The sequence below is a fragment of the Molothrus aeneus genome, chromosome 2 (assembly GCF_037042795.1).
Source record: "Molothrus aeneus isolate 106 chromosome 2, BPBGC_Maene_1.0, whole genome shotgun sequence".
Taxonomy (NCBI): domain Eukaryota; kingdom Metazoa; phylum Chordata; class Aves; order Passeriformes; family Icteridae; genus Molothrus; species Molothrus aeneus.
This window is the reverse complement of record NC_089647.1, coordinates 74,207,840-74,225,708: the sequence shown is the minus strand read 5'-3', so window position 1 is coordinate 74,225,708 and position 17,869 is coordinate 74,207,840. Positions and strand designations below refer to the sequence as shown.

At 35.7% G+C, this 17,869-nt stretch overlaps 1 protein-coding gene across 2 annotated transcripts in view; it reads right to left on the bottom strand.

Moving 5' to 3' along the window:
- GPC5 (glypican 5) overlaps positions 1–17,869 on the bottom strand; it is a 602,713-nt gene that overhangs the window by 517,811 nt on the left and 67,033 nt on the right. The window contains exon 1 of one of the 2 annotated variants that reach the window (XM_066545103.1): positions 4,501–4,588. The exons of the other annotated variant lie outside the window; for it this stretch is intronic. Within the exon in view, the coding sequence (XP_066401200.1) occupies positions 4,501–4,579 (79 nt within the window). The 5' untranslated portion in view covers positions 4,580–4,588. Of the gene's footprint in view, positions 1–4,500; positions 4,589–17,869 lie in introns of those variants that run through there. 2 annotated transcript variants of the gene reach the window in all.

Below are 17,869 nucleotides of genomic sequence, written 5' to 3'. Positions count from 1 at the left end.
CTGGAGATATTAGCTGATGGAAATACGTGTCTTTTCCAAACTACAAGCCCACAGTAATTTCTACCCCATCATGTGATTTGCCCCATTGTGCAATGTGACAAAGGTTATGCATTTCTGGCATCACTCAAAAGTGGATCATTACCTCCCCATTCCCTTTACAGTTATGTATCCTAGATTACATAGGACTGGAAGATCTATCACTAAAGAATGAAACCATGTAGAAACACGAGGCTAGAAGGCACTTAAGATGTGTTCTAATCCATCCATTAAACCCAGGGCAGGTTCAACTTGATTTATGACCTTATATTTTAACATCTTCATCTAAACTATCCTTAAAATACGCACATTAACAGAGAAGCCACAACCTACAAGAAAATCTTTCCAGTATTTCACCATACTCTCATTTGCTTTTACCAATGGGAACAAATTATTTTCTTCCTCCTCTTAGTTATTTCAGATTAGATCCTCTGCAAATGACAGCAGACATCTCTAAAGACCAAATACATCTCCAAAGCAGATTTGTCCACATCTCAGCCACCAGCTACATGGAAATACGATGAATCACACTGCTTTTCTCCTCTATTTATACAGGGAAAGGAGGGTGATTAGATCACAGAAACTGGGAGATGAATCTTACTCCTGAAAAATGTTAAATATCTTTCCTCTTCTTTTCATTAAAAGGATCAATCTTCTTTCAGTCATAAGGGGGGCACATTCTGCCCCTATGTAGCTGAACTTAATTCTAAATACTAGCAAAAGGAAGTCTAAATTGCCCAAATTATGTGTTTAAGTGGACATGCTGGATGTTTAGGAGTTCCAAATTCAGCTCTGCCTGACTAGCTGCTATAAAAATGTTTTGCTAAACTACTTCAGAATTGCATGGTTTCTCTAAGTCATGTTTACTGTGGGAAACACTAAGCTTTATACATTATTTCAACAGAACAGTTGCTGAACCAGTCCTTCTTCAGCCTTCAACTCAATCTTATTCCTGCCTCAGTGCAGAATCCACATACATCCCCATTTTGAATACTAGCTCTATTTTCCACCCTATGAAAGAGCTCTTGCTGCCTTCCCTCATTGAGAGCACACTGATTACTTCACCATTCAACACAGGGATGAAAACTGTGTCTGTACCTGCCTAATAAGGCAGGTACAGACACAGGCACCACATCTGAAGTGCCTTTTTCTAGTCTAACTGTGAACACTTGCTAACCAATCAAATGAACATTTACAAAATCTTTAGCGTCTGTTTAGTGGTAATTTAATCAAGATCATTCCCAAATTACTTATGTGAATGCCACGTTGAAGATCATAAAGAGACTTAGGAAAGCCAGTTGACTTAACACCTGTGCTTTTCACATATCCACATTTTGGATCCATTTCTCAACAGGGAAATTGGATAAGTTTAACCCAACTTGTTACCAGTAAATACAGCTTCATTGTTATTGTTTGGTATGTTCTTGTTTTTAGCTTCTAAATAATTCACCTTTTCATTCCCAATAATTGAAATTAGGCTAAGAAGTTTAAAATGCTCTAGTTTCCTCCTTTTCTGTTTAACAAAAAATAAAACATTCACCCTTTTCAGTCTTTTGCTACATCTAGAACTCCAAAGACAAGTACTAGGGCACTTCAGAATGTGAACATGCTTACATCTTACAAGTGCTGCTCCCTAGCTGTACACAGGGGTCCTTTACCTGATAACAGACTGATCAACATGGGTGATAGATGGGCTTGAACAAAGCTAACTGTTTCTAGGGGATCCTGACAGGACATGTGGGAACATTTTGCCCTTTCCTCCTTTTTTCAATGGATCTCCATCAGAATCTGATTTATGCCCCAGAGTGATAAATCGTGATATCATCTATTAAAACACATTTCACCTCTGTAATACAAAGTAAAGGTTCATTATAGAGCTTTCAATTTTATATTGTCCAGTTCATATGTATCTTTGAATTCATGCATGTCAATACTGATGAAAGCAGCTGATATTCACTAAATAATGACAATGCCAAACTCAAAATCCTCAAGACGGCAGATAAAGATCACATCTGTTTATCACACCTGTCACATAAGTATACAGGGTAGTGATTCATCTCAGCTACCACCTCAGCTAAATGCCATATTCTCTTTTTCTCAACAGTAGAAACTTATGGGATGTTTAAGCTGTGATTCATCTGACACATTTCAGATGTTTATGGGAAAATGAATCATGAAAAAATATTTATGTGGGCATGAATCATGCCAAAAAAGTGCCTCTCTCTATTTTATATTGAGGGAGCTGATGGTGACAACCTCATCAATCCACTCTATTATACCAATCATCATTAGTTTTGCTATTTCACATGTACATCTTGGTTATCTCAGTTACAAATTTACTTATAACTTCCATATTGTCATCTTGGAAGAGCTGTATTTGAATTCCCACTGTAGAAAATTAGATCAAATTCTGTTTACTCCAGAGGTTTACTCATCCAGAGATTATTTTCTTGCAAGTAGATAAAATGTTTTTTTATTATGTATTCATCTAACTTCCACTGCATGAATGCAATCTATATTGTAGAATAAATTTCTGCTAAAAGTAATGAACTCTTAAAAAAAAAATACAATCTGTACAAACAATGAAAAATATGCCTCTGCAAATTGGATGTCATGTTCCATTTCTTTTTGATGTCACTTAGTTTAATGTTGATTTAGTAGTCACATGACATAAATGTGTATGTATCTCCTTTTATTTATGCATATTTAGCACTAGACATACAATTAATACCTTACTCCCAGATTTGTTGTAGATCACTCCTATTAGTTCTTTCTAAGAATGCTTGTGTGGTTCTGTAGACAGGCTTATTACAGGGACCACTCTGAAAAAACAGAGTGGTCCATACTCTTTCAATATTGCTCCTTAAAGCTTCCTATTTCCTTTATCCTTCTGACACCCCATGGCATATAGCAAAGTACCTTGGGTTTATTTTGGTAGGCGCAGTGCAGCCTTCCTATTATTGCAGACTAAAAAAATGCATTTAAAAAATATCATGTAAAATCAAGAGTGCACACACAGCCAAGCAGTACATGAAAAGGATATGGTCATCCTGCTCTCAAAGAAAGTCCTAAGTGGTGTGGACATGAGCCACACTGTATTACTTGGCCTGCAGTCTGGTATTTCTAGAGACCTGTGCAGTTAGCAATGCCGATGCAGCAGATGTTCAGTTATGGGCAATCTTCCTCCTGTAATGTTGAGGGCCATGCTGTAGTATTTTCTTCCTCTTGTGTGCCTTTCATTTAACTTCTGAATATTGTATATAGTTTCAGAACTTCTTAAAGGGCTCCCTCACCCTCTACTAATAGATATTAAACAGATAAAAGAGGTACAGGAGAGAAAAGCAAGACAAATCGTGTACTGTCTATTGAAGACTGGAAGTAGCATCCCTATTCTCCATTCAATTTACCAAACGCCTTTCAATTCCTTGTCAAATCCAGTTTGACAAGAAGATCAAATATTAAACTATTTTCTGAGTTGGCTACTTTCCTAGCAGTGACAAAACCACAGCTCTTTTCCACACTGGAGTCTATGAAGAATGGGATGGGAGTAGGAAAATCAAGAGCACCAATCTGCTGTGACCATCCAAGGAGAGAAAATTTCTGTTTCAGTTCCAATAGTACGTTTCTTTTAAAAGAAAGCCATGGAAATTAGTCCCACTTTAATCCTGAGGGATGAGTGATAATCCCAGCTCTTTAACACAGACTGAACACAGGATATACAAAAGATGTAAAACCTTTCTCCATAACCATGAAAATCATCTGTCTAAAGCAGTAAAAAACTCCCTTCTCAAATCCCATGCATGCAGGAATGATTCTATTTCCAAATTAGCCAATAATAAACTGTGAAAACAAGAGGAAGGTGAACAGCAGAGAACTACTTAGTCTCTTGAGACTCTTATAATTGCCCCACTATTCTCTTCTGTGACCAGAAGTTCATATGGGTAGTTTGTACATATTTGATATTAATGTTCTGAGAAGTAATTTCCTTCCTCTTTATTAGTGGGTCTTAGTGGGATGACATTTACAGCAGAGACACAGGATCATCCTGTTCTTTCTAGAGACTCTTATGTGTTGCTCTTAGTGGTTCAACAAGACTCCTCAAACCAGTATGACTGCGATGGATGACTCTCCTTCTTGGAGATGAGCGAATGCCCTCAGAAACTGGTCATTTGACTCAGAGCAAACAGCAAGGAAGGCATCCTTTTCTAGCTGGCAGATAATGCAAATCAATATACCTTAATATATCTTAATGCTACCCTAAAATAAAGATGCAACTAATCACATAGTAGGAGGCTCAAAACCAGAGCATGTCATGTGTGCTTGAACAGCATGACATGAACAGCACTTCAGAAGTGTGCTTTAGAAGCTTCAATGAGCATTACCTATGTGAAGCTAAGTATCAGAACTATTTCTTGGATTCTCTGACTTATTCCTATCATGAGGATTTTTCAATTTTTTTTTCACCTGAAATTTTGCTGCATGGTTTGGTTCCAGGAGCATACATTAATTGGTTTTCTGTACATGAGCCAAAATCACGGGTCATTTAGGAAGCATGAAAAAAAGAAGTAGCATTGTCAGAGTCATTGCGGATCAACTGAAAATATGGGGTTTAGGAAACTTTCATCTACATGAGAAAAGAAGACACCCATACCTATTTTTTGTGGAAAAACACACCATACCATAAACCATTCCACTGAGCAGACACAGGTCTATGAACACTCATATTGCAGTCATATGTCTTTATAGATAGCACATACAAAAAAAGACTCAGAGGAATAATGAAAAAAGAATTTTTTTCTATTTCAAGTAGAATGTTCCCTGCTTCTTGGGCTTTACTGTTTTTAGCTTTTCTAAACCCACAATAAATAATAACACAACTCTAAAATTGCAAAGTTCTGGCTTTATTCTGTCTTTTATCTGTTGATACAGCTTATGCATCATTTATAACTTGCTGTTACAATCTCACCAAATCAATAGTTTTTAATAAGTAAACAAAAAAATACTACTGTATGGCTTAGTTTATATGGGCAGGTAAGACAACAATGCAGCTGTATTCTTTCTTAACAGAGTACTGGGATGGGGGAAAATAAAGTGAATAATGTTTTTATATGAATAATAATATTCATATTATTATTCATATAAAACTACTAATTTGTAGTATCAAAATAATGAGACAATTACTGGGAAAAGGTTGTGGGGGGATAGAATGTAGGAGGATAGAGATAGTGCAAAAGGCAATCTCACCCCTGAGGAGTTGCAGCTGTACTAATTACCAAAGATTAAGAATAGGCCTGCCTTTAACAGACCACAGCTGTGTCCAATAAGGATGAGTGCTATAAAAGAGTGGGTTAGCTGGTTGAGAAGAGAGCTGGAGTTTGTTGGCTGTGCTACAAGGAAGAAGGAGTCAGTGCTGTGAGGAGCTGTCCATGAGAAATCACAGAGACAGTATGGAAGATTTGCAAAAAGATGACAACAAAAAGTCATTTCTTTCAAAGTTTAAAGCAGGATTCATTTCATCTTACTTTAGCCATACAGAAGTCAAACACATCACCTACCCCATCTACATCCACTGATTTGGATAATCAGTGGATAATCAGACAGGCACCTCCTCATATTTTATCCCTAAGGCAAATATAAGGTTACTGATTGATTAAAAAGATAATTTAACCGTGCAAGCCACAGTTCCCACTCACACAATTCATTCTGATTATGGCAACCATCCACCTTAGGATGGGATTAAGTTGAACTCTGGAATTCCTTTCCTTTATGAGCTAGCCTGACCCTAAATGAGGCAATCGAATAGACACTCTTTTAGCTACTTTATAGTGACTAAAATTAGAGAAGATTAATCCCACTCTTAGAGTCTGCAAATCCAAATGGGTTCAGTTCTAGGTGGATTTAGTACTGAGATTACCTAACTCATAGGTCTTCAATTGCCACAAAGATAATTTCTATTAATTAATACATTGGGGGAAGGGCGAGGAAATAAAAAAGGGAACAATATTTTACAGGATTCTTTACTGTTTGGGAAGCTTTAGGTGTTGAATACCTTTATATCTACCAGTAATATATTTGCTTTTAATGTCACTAAATATGTGTTGCTTGATATACACATCTGTTACCATCCATTTAAGAATTTAGTAACACCCATTTTCCATTATTACAGTAGGGATGCAACACACTGCTATTTCAGTACATTTTTTCCTAAAGAATAATCTACCATACTGACGTGATTTTTTAAAATTTATTCCATAGAAAAGGAATAGTGAAATACTTTATTTTAGGTGGATTTTTGGAAATACAGATTTAGTTAAGAAAGTTGTTTCAAGTGAGACTTCAGTGGAAATAGTAGTTTGCTAGTAAAAGTATCTCAAAGTCAGCATTCTAAATACATGGATCTCCACAGACATTAAGATTCCAGATTTTTTTTTTTCTTGGTCTGGCTGCAAGACCAGCTGATTTCCTGAATTTCGGATAAAATCCAGGTATGCAGCAATTCCATTTTCCAGAAAGTAAAGTTAGTTTTCCTAAGGGGGTCTACAATCAAAACATCTAGGAGAGCAAGACGTGAAAGTAGGAATCCAGTGATTATTAAGTAATACCACTTCAATTTTTTAAGAATGCTTGTATACGATGTTGAGCCAGCTCTACAGAGAGATTTCTAAGCAGCATCCAGGCATCCTGGAGGTGAACAGAAACCTTTTTGTACACTGATGTTCTCTGGTCTTTCTAACTTAGCTAGAATCTGAAGAGAAGTCTGAGTTTTACCAACACTTGAGCGAGCAGAGACTTCTCCCTTCAGAGGAAGATGGAGAAAACAGCTCACTCTATTTTTCGGAGTATATCCTTTTCTGGTATGCACATCTATCTCACCTTAGGAAGATTATTTGTTATTAAAAAGCTAAAGTCCTAAAAAAGTTCTGAGAGTTACTTTAAAGCATCAGTTGAAAATAACATACAACATATTGTTAATGTGTAAGTGGCACAAGGTTGTGGCATCCATCTATGTCCCAAAGTGGCTTCCAGCACAGCATGGGACAGAATAAATAGCCTAGTTCCACTAATGCTCCACACATAATAGTTTTCACACCAGAAGAGAAATTACCCAGTAACAGTTTCTAAGTTCCTCTGAGAAAAACAATGTTGTGTGGGGTCACCTATTTGTCTTTTATGACATAATCAGTTACTGATGTTTGATATCAAAGGCCAGAAGGGAGACTGAGCTTAGAATCTCATACTGGTTATAGTGATAAGAAGTCATTGTTTATTGATGTTACTGGCCCTTGATCTTTTTTGTTGTGCTGTACTATGTCTGATCCTTGGCTGTGAAACACACAGGAAATTCATTCATGTTGTGCATTTCTGGAACACAGTGATTACTTCTTCCCAGGAAGGAAAAACCTGAGCTAGTCAGAGAGATCCTGGATCAAATGCTGACAAAAAAAAAACCATACTGCATTTTCAAATAATGTATTAAGTACACTTATCTGAAGGAAATGAATGATTTGGCTTAATAGTGAGAACAGTTTTGTTCTATTATTTAGAAAGCAGGAAAGAAATTTACTTTGGAGAAGAGAGTGTGAAAAGTTTTCAAAGCTGCTTGAGTTGCAGCTTATATTTTCATGCTGAATGCATTAAAAATTATTGAATAAACATATCTAATTCCTTCAGGTAGAAAGCAAGTGCAGCTGGATTTTTTATACTCTGTTCAGTGTTATTAGTATACAAAATAAGACTTATCAGTTCCTTGGAAGCCTCCAAGAAAAGACAGGGCTATTACAGTATTTTGTGCTGAGATCAATCTAGCACACTCTGTGAGAACCAGGATCCAAGAGATTTTAGCATGGGGACCTCTAATTTTTGCATGCCACCACCACAGTTAATTTAAAAACTGAAACATTAGAAATTGAAGTGCTCCTACATATTTTATGGAAGTACACTTTTTGAGCACCTTTGGGAATTTAGAAACTGCAGGACCTGTAGAGTTAGGTACCAGCTAAATGGCATGTTTTCAGATTACAGTTCTGAAGGCAGACAGTGAAGTTTTCTACAGCTTCTGGTATTTGCTATCAAAGATAAGTTTGTCAATGAGTCATCTAAGAATATTACTGTTCAATAAAATTTGACTTCTTCTTGGTATAACATGAAAGATTACTGTTAGCTGGACACACAAAGCCTATTCACTCACTTGTATCAAGAATGTCTGTCAGTTTACAGGTTGATACAGAATATTATGCTTCATCAGTCTGTCACGTATCACACAGCAATTTGTGTCAGATCTTAATGTAGGAGCCCATTGAGGTTGGTGCTTAACTACCTGTTTGGTGCTTAATTGCTTCTTTATAGACTTAGTTTCTTGATCTAATGTTTTAAAGATGATTTGCAGACTTAGAAGATTTGCTTTCACTGAGTGTCAAGTGCTAAAATCTGAACAAAAAATTCTAGTTTTCTTACTGTGCAATAATAAATAATACAGTGTACGAATCACTTGTCAGTCATAGTTACAGCAATAGTGAACAATTAAATAGTGCTTTGAAATGGTGCATTTGAGTGAACAGGTTAGACTGCTTATGCAATTTAAAGCTATCCAATCTAAGACCAGATCTACTAGATTCTTGGATAGGTGCTAACAGCATAGCATTTTGTAAAAAAAACTTGACCAGCTTCTACATAATGCAAAAATGGTTCAATTTCCAAGCAAAGGTCTACTTCTGAGTCGTGTGTGTTTCAGTAACAGAAATACTGGCAGACTCCATATAAAACTAATGGGTAGTATCACCATACATGCTCATATGATAGGGTATTGTACAAAATCGGTTTCATAGCACTGCAATAGAGTTAAGCTACAGTGGGAAGCTGTGTTCTGAGATGATAGATTGAAATTTATCTTATGTTATTTAGGACTGAGGGCTGAAGATATGGAAATAGAAGTAAAATAGTTAGTATTTCCCACAATTATGTACGGTAGTTTGCATCACTGAATAGTACTGAGAATCATGAAGACTCAAATTCCAGTAACCACAAAATTTTGAGATGCTGACTGTCTGTGAAGATTTGGGGAAGTTCTGTAATTCTGTGTGTTAGAAGACAGCTCTTAGACCAGCAAGTAGAAGCATTAACCCAGAACTGCAGTGTCCACCACTAAACCATCCCATTCTTTTGCAATCTTAGTATAATATACTTGTATAGAAGGAGGCTATAAGGATTGTTATTATTTGATCGGCATGTTTTAAACATCAAGAGACATAAATATTCTACCTACACTTATGGCTAAATGAAGACAGGAAATTTATCTGAAACATCATTAATATTACATCTTTGTTTACATATTCCAAAAACATATAAAAGTATATGACTTGTTATATGTGACTATTTTGTTTTCTATTACTGATTGCTTCTTCTATTATCTTCTATAACAATGAGGAAAGAAAGGTGAGGGCTATTGCACCACTGACAAACCAGAAAGACTAAATAGATCAAGATAATTCTTACACACATCTAAGAAACACTGCCTGAAAAAATCAGAGGCAATTACAATCTCCAACAAATAAAATATATTTTGGGACACTAATACAGTGAAATGCAGACTATTTATCAATCTCTCTGGGTGGACTGATAATAATTTGTTACACAGAACAGAAAGCAAGAAGTCATGACCTTACAAAAGAAGACAGATGAACCCACACACTGAGAAAAGTGAGGGCACAAAATGTGAAACAACTAGCAAGAAACATGCAAGGTAGACAAAGAAAAAGATCAGTAAGAACATTAACTGCAAGGGGAAGACAAAGGAAAGCTGGTCCATTACTCAACAGGGAAAAGCTATCAAGTCACAGCACTAAGAAAGCTTTAATGTTTAGTGCATTTACTGTTTCAGTCTTCACTAACAGAATTAGATGCAATCAGGCAGATAATGTAAATAACACAAACATCAATACATTTAAGATAGAAGAAAAGAAGCAGGTTAGGGAACACACCCATTAGTTAGTTGGCTTTAAATCATTCCAAAATTATGAAATTCAGGGAGTACAGAGAATTTGCTGAAGCAATTTCAGAGGTACTTCAAAACCTCAAGGATGATGAATGGGATTCTCGAAGGCTGTGGAAAAAAAAAAAAAGCAAACAAGCCACCTATCTATCCTTGGAAAATGGAAAGTAGAAAAAGCTGGAAAACTATATGTATCAGTCAGACTAATACTCATTTCTAGAAAAAACACTGGAATATATCAGCAAACAAAAAACTGCAAGTGTCAGTAGAAGGGATGATGATGAGTAAGACAAACAATTTTTTAAAGCAAATTTCTATGGGGAGCAAAGGGGCAAAACAAGATTTTACTTGTCTAATAGAAAAAAAAAGCAAGCTTTAGTGAAGCTTCTGATACATAATGTTCTCTAAATTCTCATAAGATGACTTAAAATAGACTCAATTAAGTTACTCTTAATTAGCAAAACCAGTTGGCCAGATATTTCCAGAGATGAAAATGGTTCCCTGTTAAGCAATATACTGAGAGAGATGAAAATGGTTCCCTGATAAACAAGAATATACAGATTTGTGATTCCTGGCAATCTACTGTTGGCCGAATCAGTATTTTCCTGAGTAAGCAATTTTGGCATCATTTTAATAAATGTGAAGTTATGAAATACAAAGGTATTGCCAAGCTGAAGCTAACAGCAAGCATTTTTGCTCACAGAACTAAAATTCAAAATGACCAAAACATATTGGATACATGGTCTGCAAAAACAGAATTAATTTCCCCAAAGAGAAGTGAAAAATACTTCACTCAGGCAGAAGCAGTCAATGGCACAAGTCCAGACTCTAGAATAACTGCCTGCAAGAAATAAAACACCTGGGGGCTTTCATGCATATGAAGTTGAGCAGGAGTCTTCTATGCCATGTAGGAAAGGAAGAGACTGGACAACTAGTGCATTAAAGAAAAGAGAACATACCCTCTAAACATGTAAATAATCTTTCTGCTGTAGCTGGCTTTAAGATGCATTATCCTGCAACATTAAATTTGATTTTGGAACTAGAATCCCCAAAGTATCTGGATTTGTAGAAGAAATAGAGGGGACTGTAACAAAAAAAAAAAAATCATCTGAGATGATGATTTAAATATGACATGTAATGAAACCTACAAGTAATATAAGTTAAATCCAGCCTAAATCAGGAAAGGCATGATACAAGCTAACTGCAGAGAGAAACAGAAAAAATATTCTTCGTGTCTATTTTGAGTAGTGCAAGTAGTAATAATCTTCAACTTTGGAAAGGGAGATTAATTTAGGCATGAAGAAAAGCTTACTAGACATGACAGATTGCCTTATGAGAGCGCAGAGTAAACCTCAGTGAGATTTTAAAATTTAAGTTAGACAAAAGCTATTTAGTTTTGTCCTTTGTGGTTTGCAACCTAAAACATTTTGAGAGATTCTGTCCTGACATTTCCCAGACTTTATAGTTTTCTGAATTCTTGAGCTGGTTATGATACTTGGTACCATAGTGACGAATGAGGAGAGAAGTCTGGTGCTCCCCAAGATCATGTTAAGAGGAGAAAGGAGATGCTGTGAGGAAATGCTGACTGTTGGTCACAAAGGCAAGAGATGAGAAGTTGAAGTAGACAGGTGACCCAGCAAACAGCCCAGCAAATACAGAACCAAAGCTCTACCTGTGCTCAGCTGTTTGATAGCCAGGATGCCTGATAAAAGAACATTTCATCATGGATAATCATATGACAGGGAGGACTTTGGAAGACAGATCGATACTAAAGAGGGGGAAAAAAAAGTCACAAGATCCAAAGGCCAAAGACCCAAGAGAATATGGCAGGTCTGTAGAAAATGAGACCAGAAATACTCAACAGTTACTGGTTCTTTATGAAGAAAGCTTTTTTCCTACCAGTATATGCCAGAGGAATGTGTGAACTGCCACTGGATCAGAATTTTCCAGTGAAAATGCACCACCTACCAAAATACTGAAAAGCAGTTTTCTGTAATGGAATGAAATATCACCAAATTGCAAGGGACTGTGTCAGAATTTTAAAGAAAGAAAAAAAAAGGATTAAATACTTATTCAGGTGACAATGAAGTGATAACATTTTTAAGTACAGGAGTATCACTTAAGTGAGTGAGAGTAACATTTGAGTAAGGAAATGAGAAAGATCTTTTGACTGTTAATGTTGATCCTCTTTCTTACTCATTTTATTTTCACATGAAGATAATTATGGGGGTGATTGGGCCATGTTTCACCCAGATGTTTTGCTCCCTCTCCTCAGTGGTTCTGTATTGCTTACTACCTGTCCCAGAATTTCAGCTGGAAAAACCAATCTAGAGATGATTTTTGCCAATGGTTGCACCAATGGGGGAGTACAGCACCTGTGAGCAACAGAGCAGGGCACAGCCATGGATGCTGGCAGCACAAAGGTCAGGAGGAGCAGAGCAGCCCTGCTGAGGGCTCTGGGGTGAGCAGTCAGCACAGGCAGGACATGCACTTGGAGAAATGGGGAAGCCAGTGGTGCGTTAAGTGGGTTCACAAGAAATAACGTCTCAGGATAGAACATACTGTAGGACTCACTGTGGATAAGGTTTGGGTGACTGTAGGAGCTGGAGCCTCAGATGAGATGGAATTTGGGGTGGTATGACAGAGGAAATTATAAAGAGTTCTGGGCTTTAGAATTTTAGGCTTTAGAGCTAGCACAAGAGGCAGACTTACATAAGAATGAACCTCTGCATTGAGAAGTCTTCAAGGTTCTAGTGCAGCTGCAGCAATAATTCAATTTTGGGCACAAAAATTATGATTTGGCATGTGAAAGGCTTTGAGTCAGGACAATAATGAGTTTTAAAACCTTCTTCCTCCCTCTAAACATCTATAACCTGTTCTTGAGTGATCAACACACACAGCTCATCCTCAAATTGGGATAAAACTGCTGTGTATGTTTTTACCTCCTTTCCACAGTTTTTTTTAAATTTTTTAACTTTTTATGCTTTTTAATAGGCAATATGATAGCTACACAGAATTCTAAATGTCACTCCCAGAAGGATGCCTCAATTTCAAAAGCTTAATAAATGAATTCCTGCAAGACCTTAGGAGTACAGCACAACTTCTACATATCACCCAGAAAAGCCAGTGATGGTAAGTACGTTGTGCATCAGAAGCTGCTCTGTTTTGCATTCCAACAGCAGCAGCCAGTGCTACATCATGCATTTGTAACTACAGTATTGGATTGAAACTTCCCTCATTAACTAATAATGTCTGTTGTATCACTGTCATTTGGAACTACTGCTCTGCCGTGCTTTGTGGAATCAGTTGTGTATACAAACAGATCATTGAAGGGTGGCAAGTCCTTTGTGAGGTTAAGAGTTCTACACTTGTCCCTCACTTGTCAGAAAACATCAAAGCAATTATCAGAACTTTTCATGAAAGCTGCTGCAATATTTAGTTAAATCATTTTACCAGACATATTCTATTTATTACTTACAATGCATTTAAAAATCCCCCACAAGATTATATAGTCTCTCATCTGCAATTATTGCTCTGTATCAGCCATTTTAAAGGAAATATCTGAATTCACAAAATTGCATTTCTGGAACTTTTCTACAACAGACAAGTCATTAAGCATAGGTGATATTTTCAAACAGAATTTTCAGTATCATATTTGGGGGAAGAGGTGTTTCATATTAAAAATCCTTTAAATATGTATACTCCTTTCCTCACTTCTCTGTCTCGTGCAGTCATGTTCTTAATGCCAAGACATAAGAAGTACACTAACAACAAATACAACCCAATAAATTATTAAGAACATCACTATCTTACTTTTTAAATGCTTCAAATACATCTATTTGCTTCAGAAGTAATGTTCAAAGCGTGACAAAATTAGCTCTAAAACAAACCAATTACTGAAAAAACAGAACATGTATTCACATAATTTTTTTTCCAATTCATGTAATTTGATTAGCAGACAAAACATGCTTGACCATAAAGCCATACACTGCTAAAAGCATTTACTGTTACCAAGGATGCCCAACACAAAGTATTCACACTACTTCAATGACTTCAAAGTGCTCCTTAGGACTTCTAAGATGGGGAGTGGGAAGATGACTGGGATGGTTGCTTAGGAACACAGTTTATTGATAGATCTGGCAATGTTAGATTAACAGTTGGACTAGATATCCTAGAGGTCTCTTCTAGCCCTAACGATTCCAAGATTTTATGATCAAGGTCAAATTATCATGAACTGGAAAAAAATAATCTCAAAACCTGCACAATTCCTAAAGAAATTACTCATGTTCCTAGGAAGAATGATTTGAGTAAGGTTTGTATATGCTAGATACTCAGATCAAAAATACAGGTGAAAAGGGCTCTGGAGACAGAGCCCATACAAATTGCTGGAATTCTGCTGACTAAATAGACTTTGGAGTAGACAGTAAAACTATTTTTATGTTCTATATCTATCTGTACACACTGAATATTCAGTATGCACACATCAACAGAGGAATACTGTCAGAAGACCAAATTTGCTTCCAGGGATATATTTCAAAATAATTTTAAAGTGCAAAGAGCACAAAATTGTATGCATTAAATTAGTTTTTATGGTCATCAAAAGAAAAAAAAACATTATACATATGTATGTGCGTATGTAAGTATATGTATAATAGGATTTAATCCACTGGCACATCCTTGAGCAACATTATTACTTTACAACTGGATGTATGGTTCTTTTACCTCTAAATTCTTCTATCACAGCTGCTTTATCAATGTCATGTTTATTCATTCTCTTGTGTGGCTGGCTGCAGAACTCAGAGCATCCTGATAGAAAACAACTATGAGAAAATACACATTCACTTCCTTCTTTGCTGCCCAGAGCAAATGAAAGGAATTTTGTCAGATGAAAAGTAATTTAGAATCTAGGCATATATGATTATTTTGAAGAAATATTTTACTATATGTATCTTTTGAATTATGAGAAACTTCTGTGGTTCTTGAGCTTTTTTAGCAAGACAGATGTTTTTTTACATACTTGGAAAGAAAACAGATGACTAATTTAATAGAAAAAGAAAATATAATAGATGAAAACTTCTACTTAATTTAATGTAATACTGTTATTTTACTCCCTTTCATTCCTATCAAAGAAACAGCTTTAAAGTAGAACTTTTACAATGTCTGAACATATTGCTGTACCACACTCAGTGGAAAACAAGTTTATAACACTTATACACTGAACAAATATACCACCACTCTGAAGGGCATATGAAGGCTTATGATGTCTTTGCATATATGCTGGTTATATCACATCTTTCATTTATATGTTATAAATGCTGTCCTTGTGTGAAATTTGTAATGTAGTTTTCTTAATGAGACAACATAAAAGCTTGCAGTTCTTTTCCTCAGAATAACTTCCCTTTATATCCAATTAACAGATGGATTTAACATTCCTTGGGCATTGAGAGGGCAGGTGGGTCTAGAAAGTGTTGCTCTGTTTGGCTTTCTAGATTATTTTGGATTTAAATCTTTCTGTATTTCTCTCTTCTGTCTCAACCCACCATTCTCTCTTTTAAATAAAAGTGGTGTCTTGTTTTTCTTTTTCTCTTGCTACTTAGAGGATCAGGAATCAGTGCTTAATTCACAAAAACATTGCTTCATACAACAGAGATGGATAAGCAACATGCCCTGCTTCTGAAGTGGGCAGCCTGCTGACTGCAGGCTCAGGTTAGAAATGCTGAGAAGATCAGGTATAAAATTCAGTTGGTTGATTTGGCATCTCTTCAGCATCTATATTATCCTACATTATTTACATTCCATATTGTTACTGTGTATTTACACTTTAGGTATCTGTTCAGCTTATGTTCTGCTATCTTTACGATCTGTATGAACTAAATATTTTAAGTGTCCAGCAACTACATGGACACGATAAAAAATGTGTGACCATTCTGAGCACATTTCACAACAATGTGAAAAATCAGAGTCACTTTTTAATCTCATCTTTTCATCAAAGTTTACCAGTTATGGTACAATTAATCTAAGGAAAGACAGACATCTTTAGCGTAGGTGTGTATTTCAGATACAAATTCTAGATTTTGTTTTTACAGAGGCATCCAATATTGTTCCAGTGGAGTAAATCTGGACTGTGGCTCATTTTTTCCATTGACTATAAAAGGAATGGGAATACTTACATTATAAACATAAAAGATACAATGGATCAACTCTAGGTTAAGTTTCTGAACGTGATTTTTTCTTTTGCCTACTGTAAGGCAAATTTTCTTGTCAGCCCTGGGACACCTGCACTTTAGTGCCTCCAGATGTTGGAAGCCTTATAAAATACTTAGTGATGAAATGTGCTACCGTACACAAAGTCTAAAACCTTGCCTGAAGCTTCTTTAACTACAACATGTCTCATTTTCCAGGGGTTATGTGCAGAATAAAATGATTTTAGAGGAATTACAAGTTGAATATAATAAAATAATATAACCCAACATTTAAATCTGGGTAAAATATGTAGAAGCTTAAAAAACAGTTTATGACAGTAAAATAAATTAATTCATTCCAAATGTTACACTAGAGTAGGTTATATATTTCTGCCAGATGTTTCTCTTTACACAAATTTTATTGTGCCGCAAAGGGCAATTTGTTTTAATATTTTTTGAGAATAATATTTATTTTGGAAAGCAGTACTTCTCTAGCTCCACATTCTAATGAGAACAATTTCCTTTGATTCATTGGTGTTACCATTCATACACTGACTCAGTCAAAACACTAATTAGCTGCACACATGCTGCAAGAGTGAGAAAGCAAGAAAATGCTGATTAGGGTCCCAATCCTGAAAAATCTTCTTTAACACCATTAACTTAGTGGATTTCTTTGCATGAACTGATTGCATGATTAGGAGCTTTAAAGATGCAAAATTACTAAATAATTTGGTCCACTGGGCAGCTATTTTTTTAAATAAAAATCTAAGCACCTTCATTGTTTAGGTTGTGTCATCATTAGCTGGTTGTCTTTCCAGGCTATACTATTGTTTCAGCCCTTTTTCTCCAACATGTATTCAATATGTATTTGTCTCTTACATCTACTACATATTACTTAGCTAGTGCTTCAGACTTAGAATCTGAATTCTGATATTGACAAAATTCAAATACACATATACAAGTGCTCTCGTATTTTCACCTATATCTCACTCTTTCAAGCTGCTACCAAAAATATAATCTAAATTATGTGTTGAAAAGTTGAGAGCTAAAAAAGGATTTTGCTTAAGAAAATGAAATTATTTAAATTCATCTTTAGCTTGCAGGGGTTTTTATATCTTCTAGCTACTTTGGCCAACACAGATTTTCTCATGAAAAAATTAAGTCAATATTAGATCTAGAAAGACTCAGATGTTTAAGCAAGTAAAAGGAAGACTAGTTTATCTTTCAGTGCAAAAATGGGTCACTTGAATTTCTATGTGTTTTATGAAGTATCTATCTGAAACTGGGATCACAGGAAATTTATACAGCACATGTACCATGCATAAACTTAGAACTGTCAATTTCTTGAATTAGCAAGGCATATAAAATGTTGGTTTGTTTTTTTTTCCCTGCAGAGCAATTCTACAGGTAAAATTCGGTTATAAAATTACATCTTGAAAATACATTACCTTTCAGTGAATACTGTAACTTGTCATATCAATTTTAACAACTTAATTTCTAAAGATTTGCCTTCTGACATTGATTGTAAAATTATAGTGTCCTCTGGCCTCACATCTGAATCATAAAACAATCTGGTAGACAACAGATTTTAGTGAACTGTGTATAAGCAGGAATTTAAATGATACGGAATAGATTCTTCAATTTTTCATTTTAAATTACAACA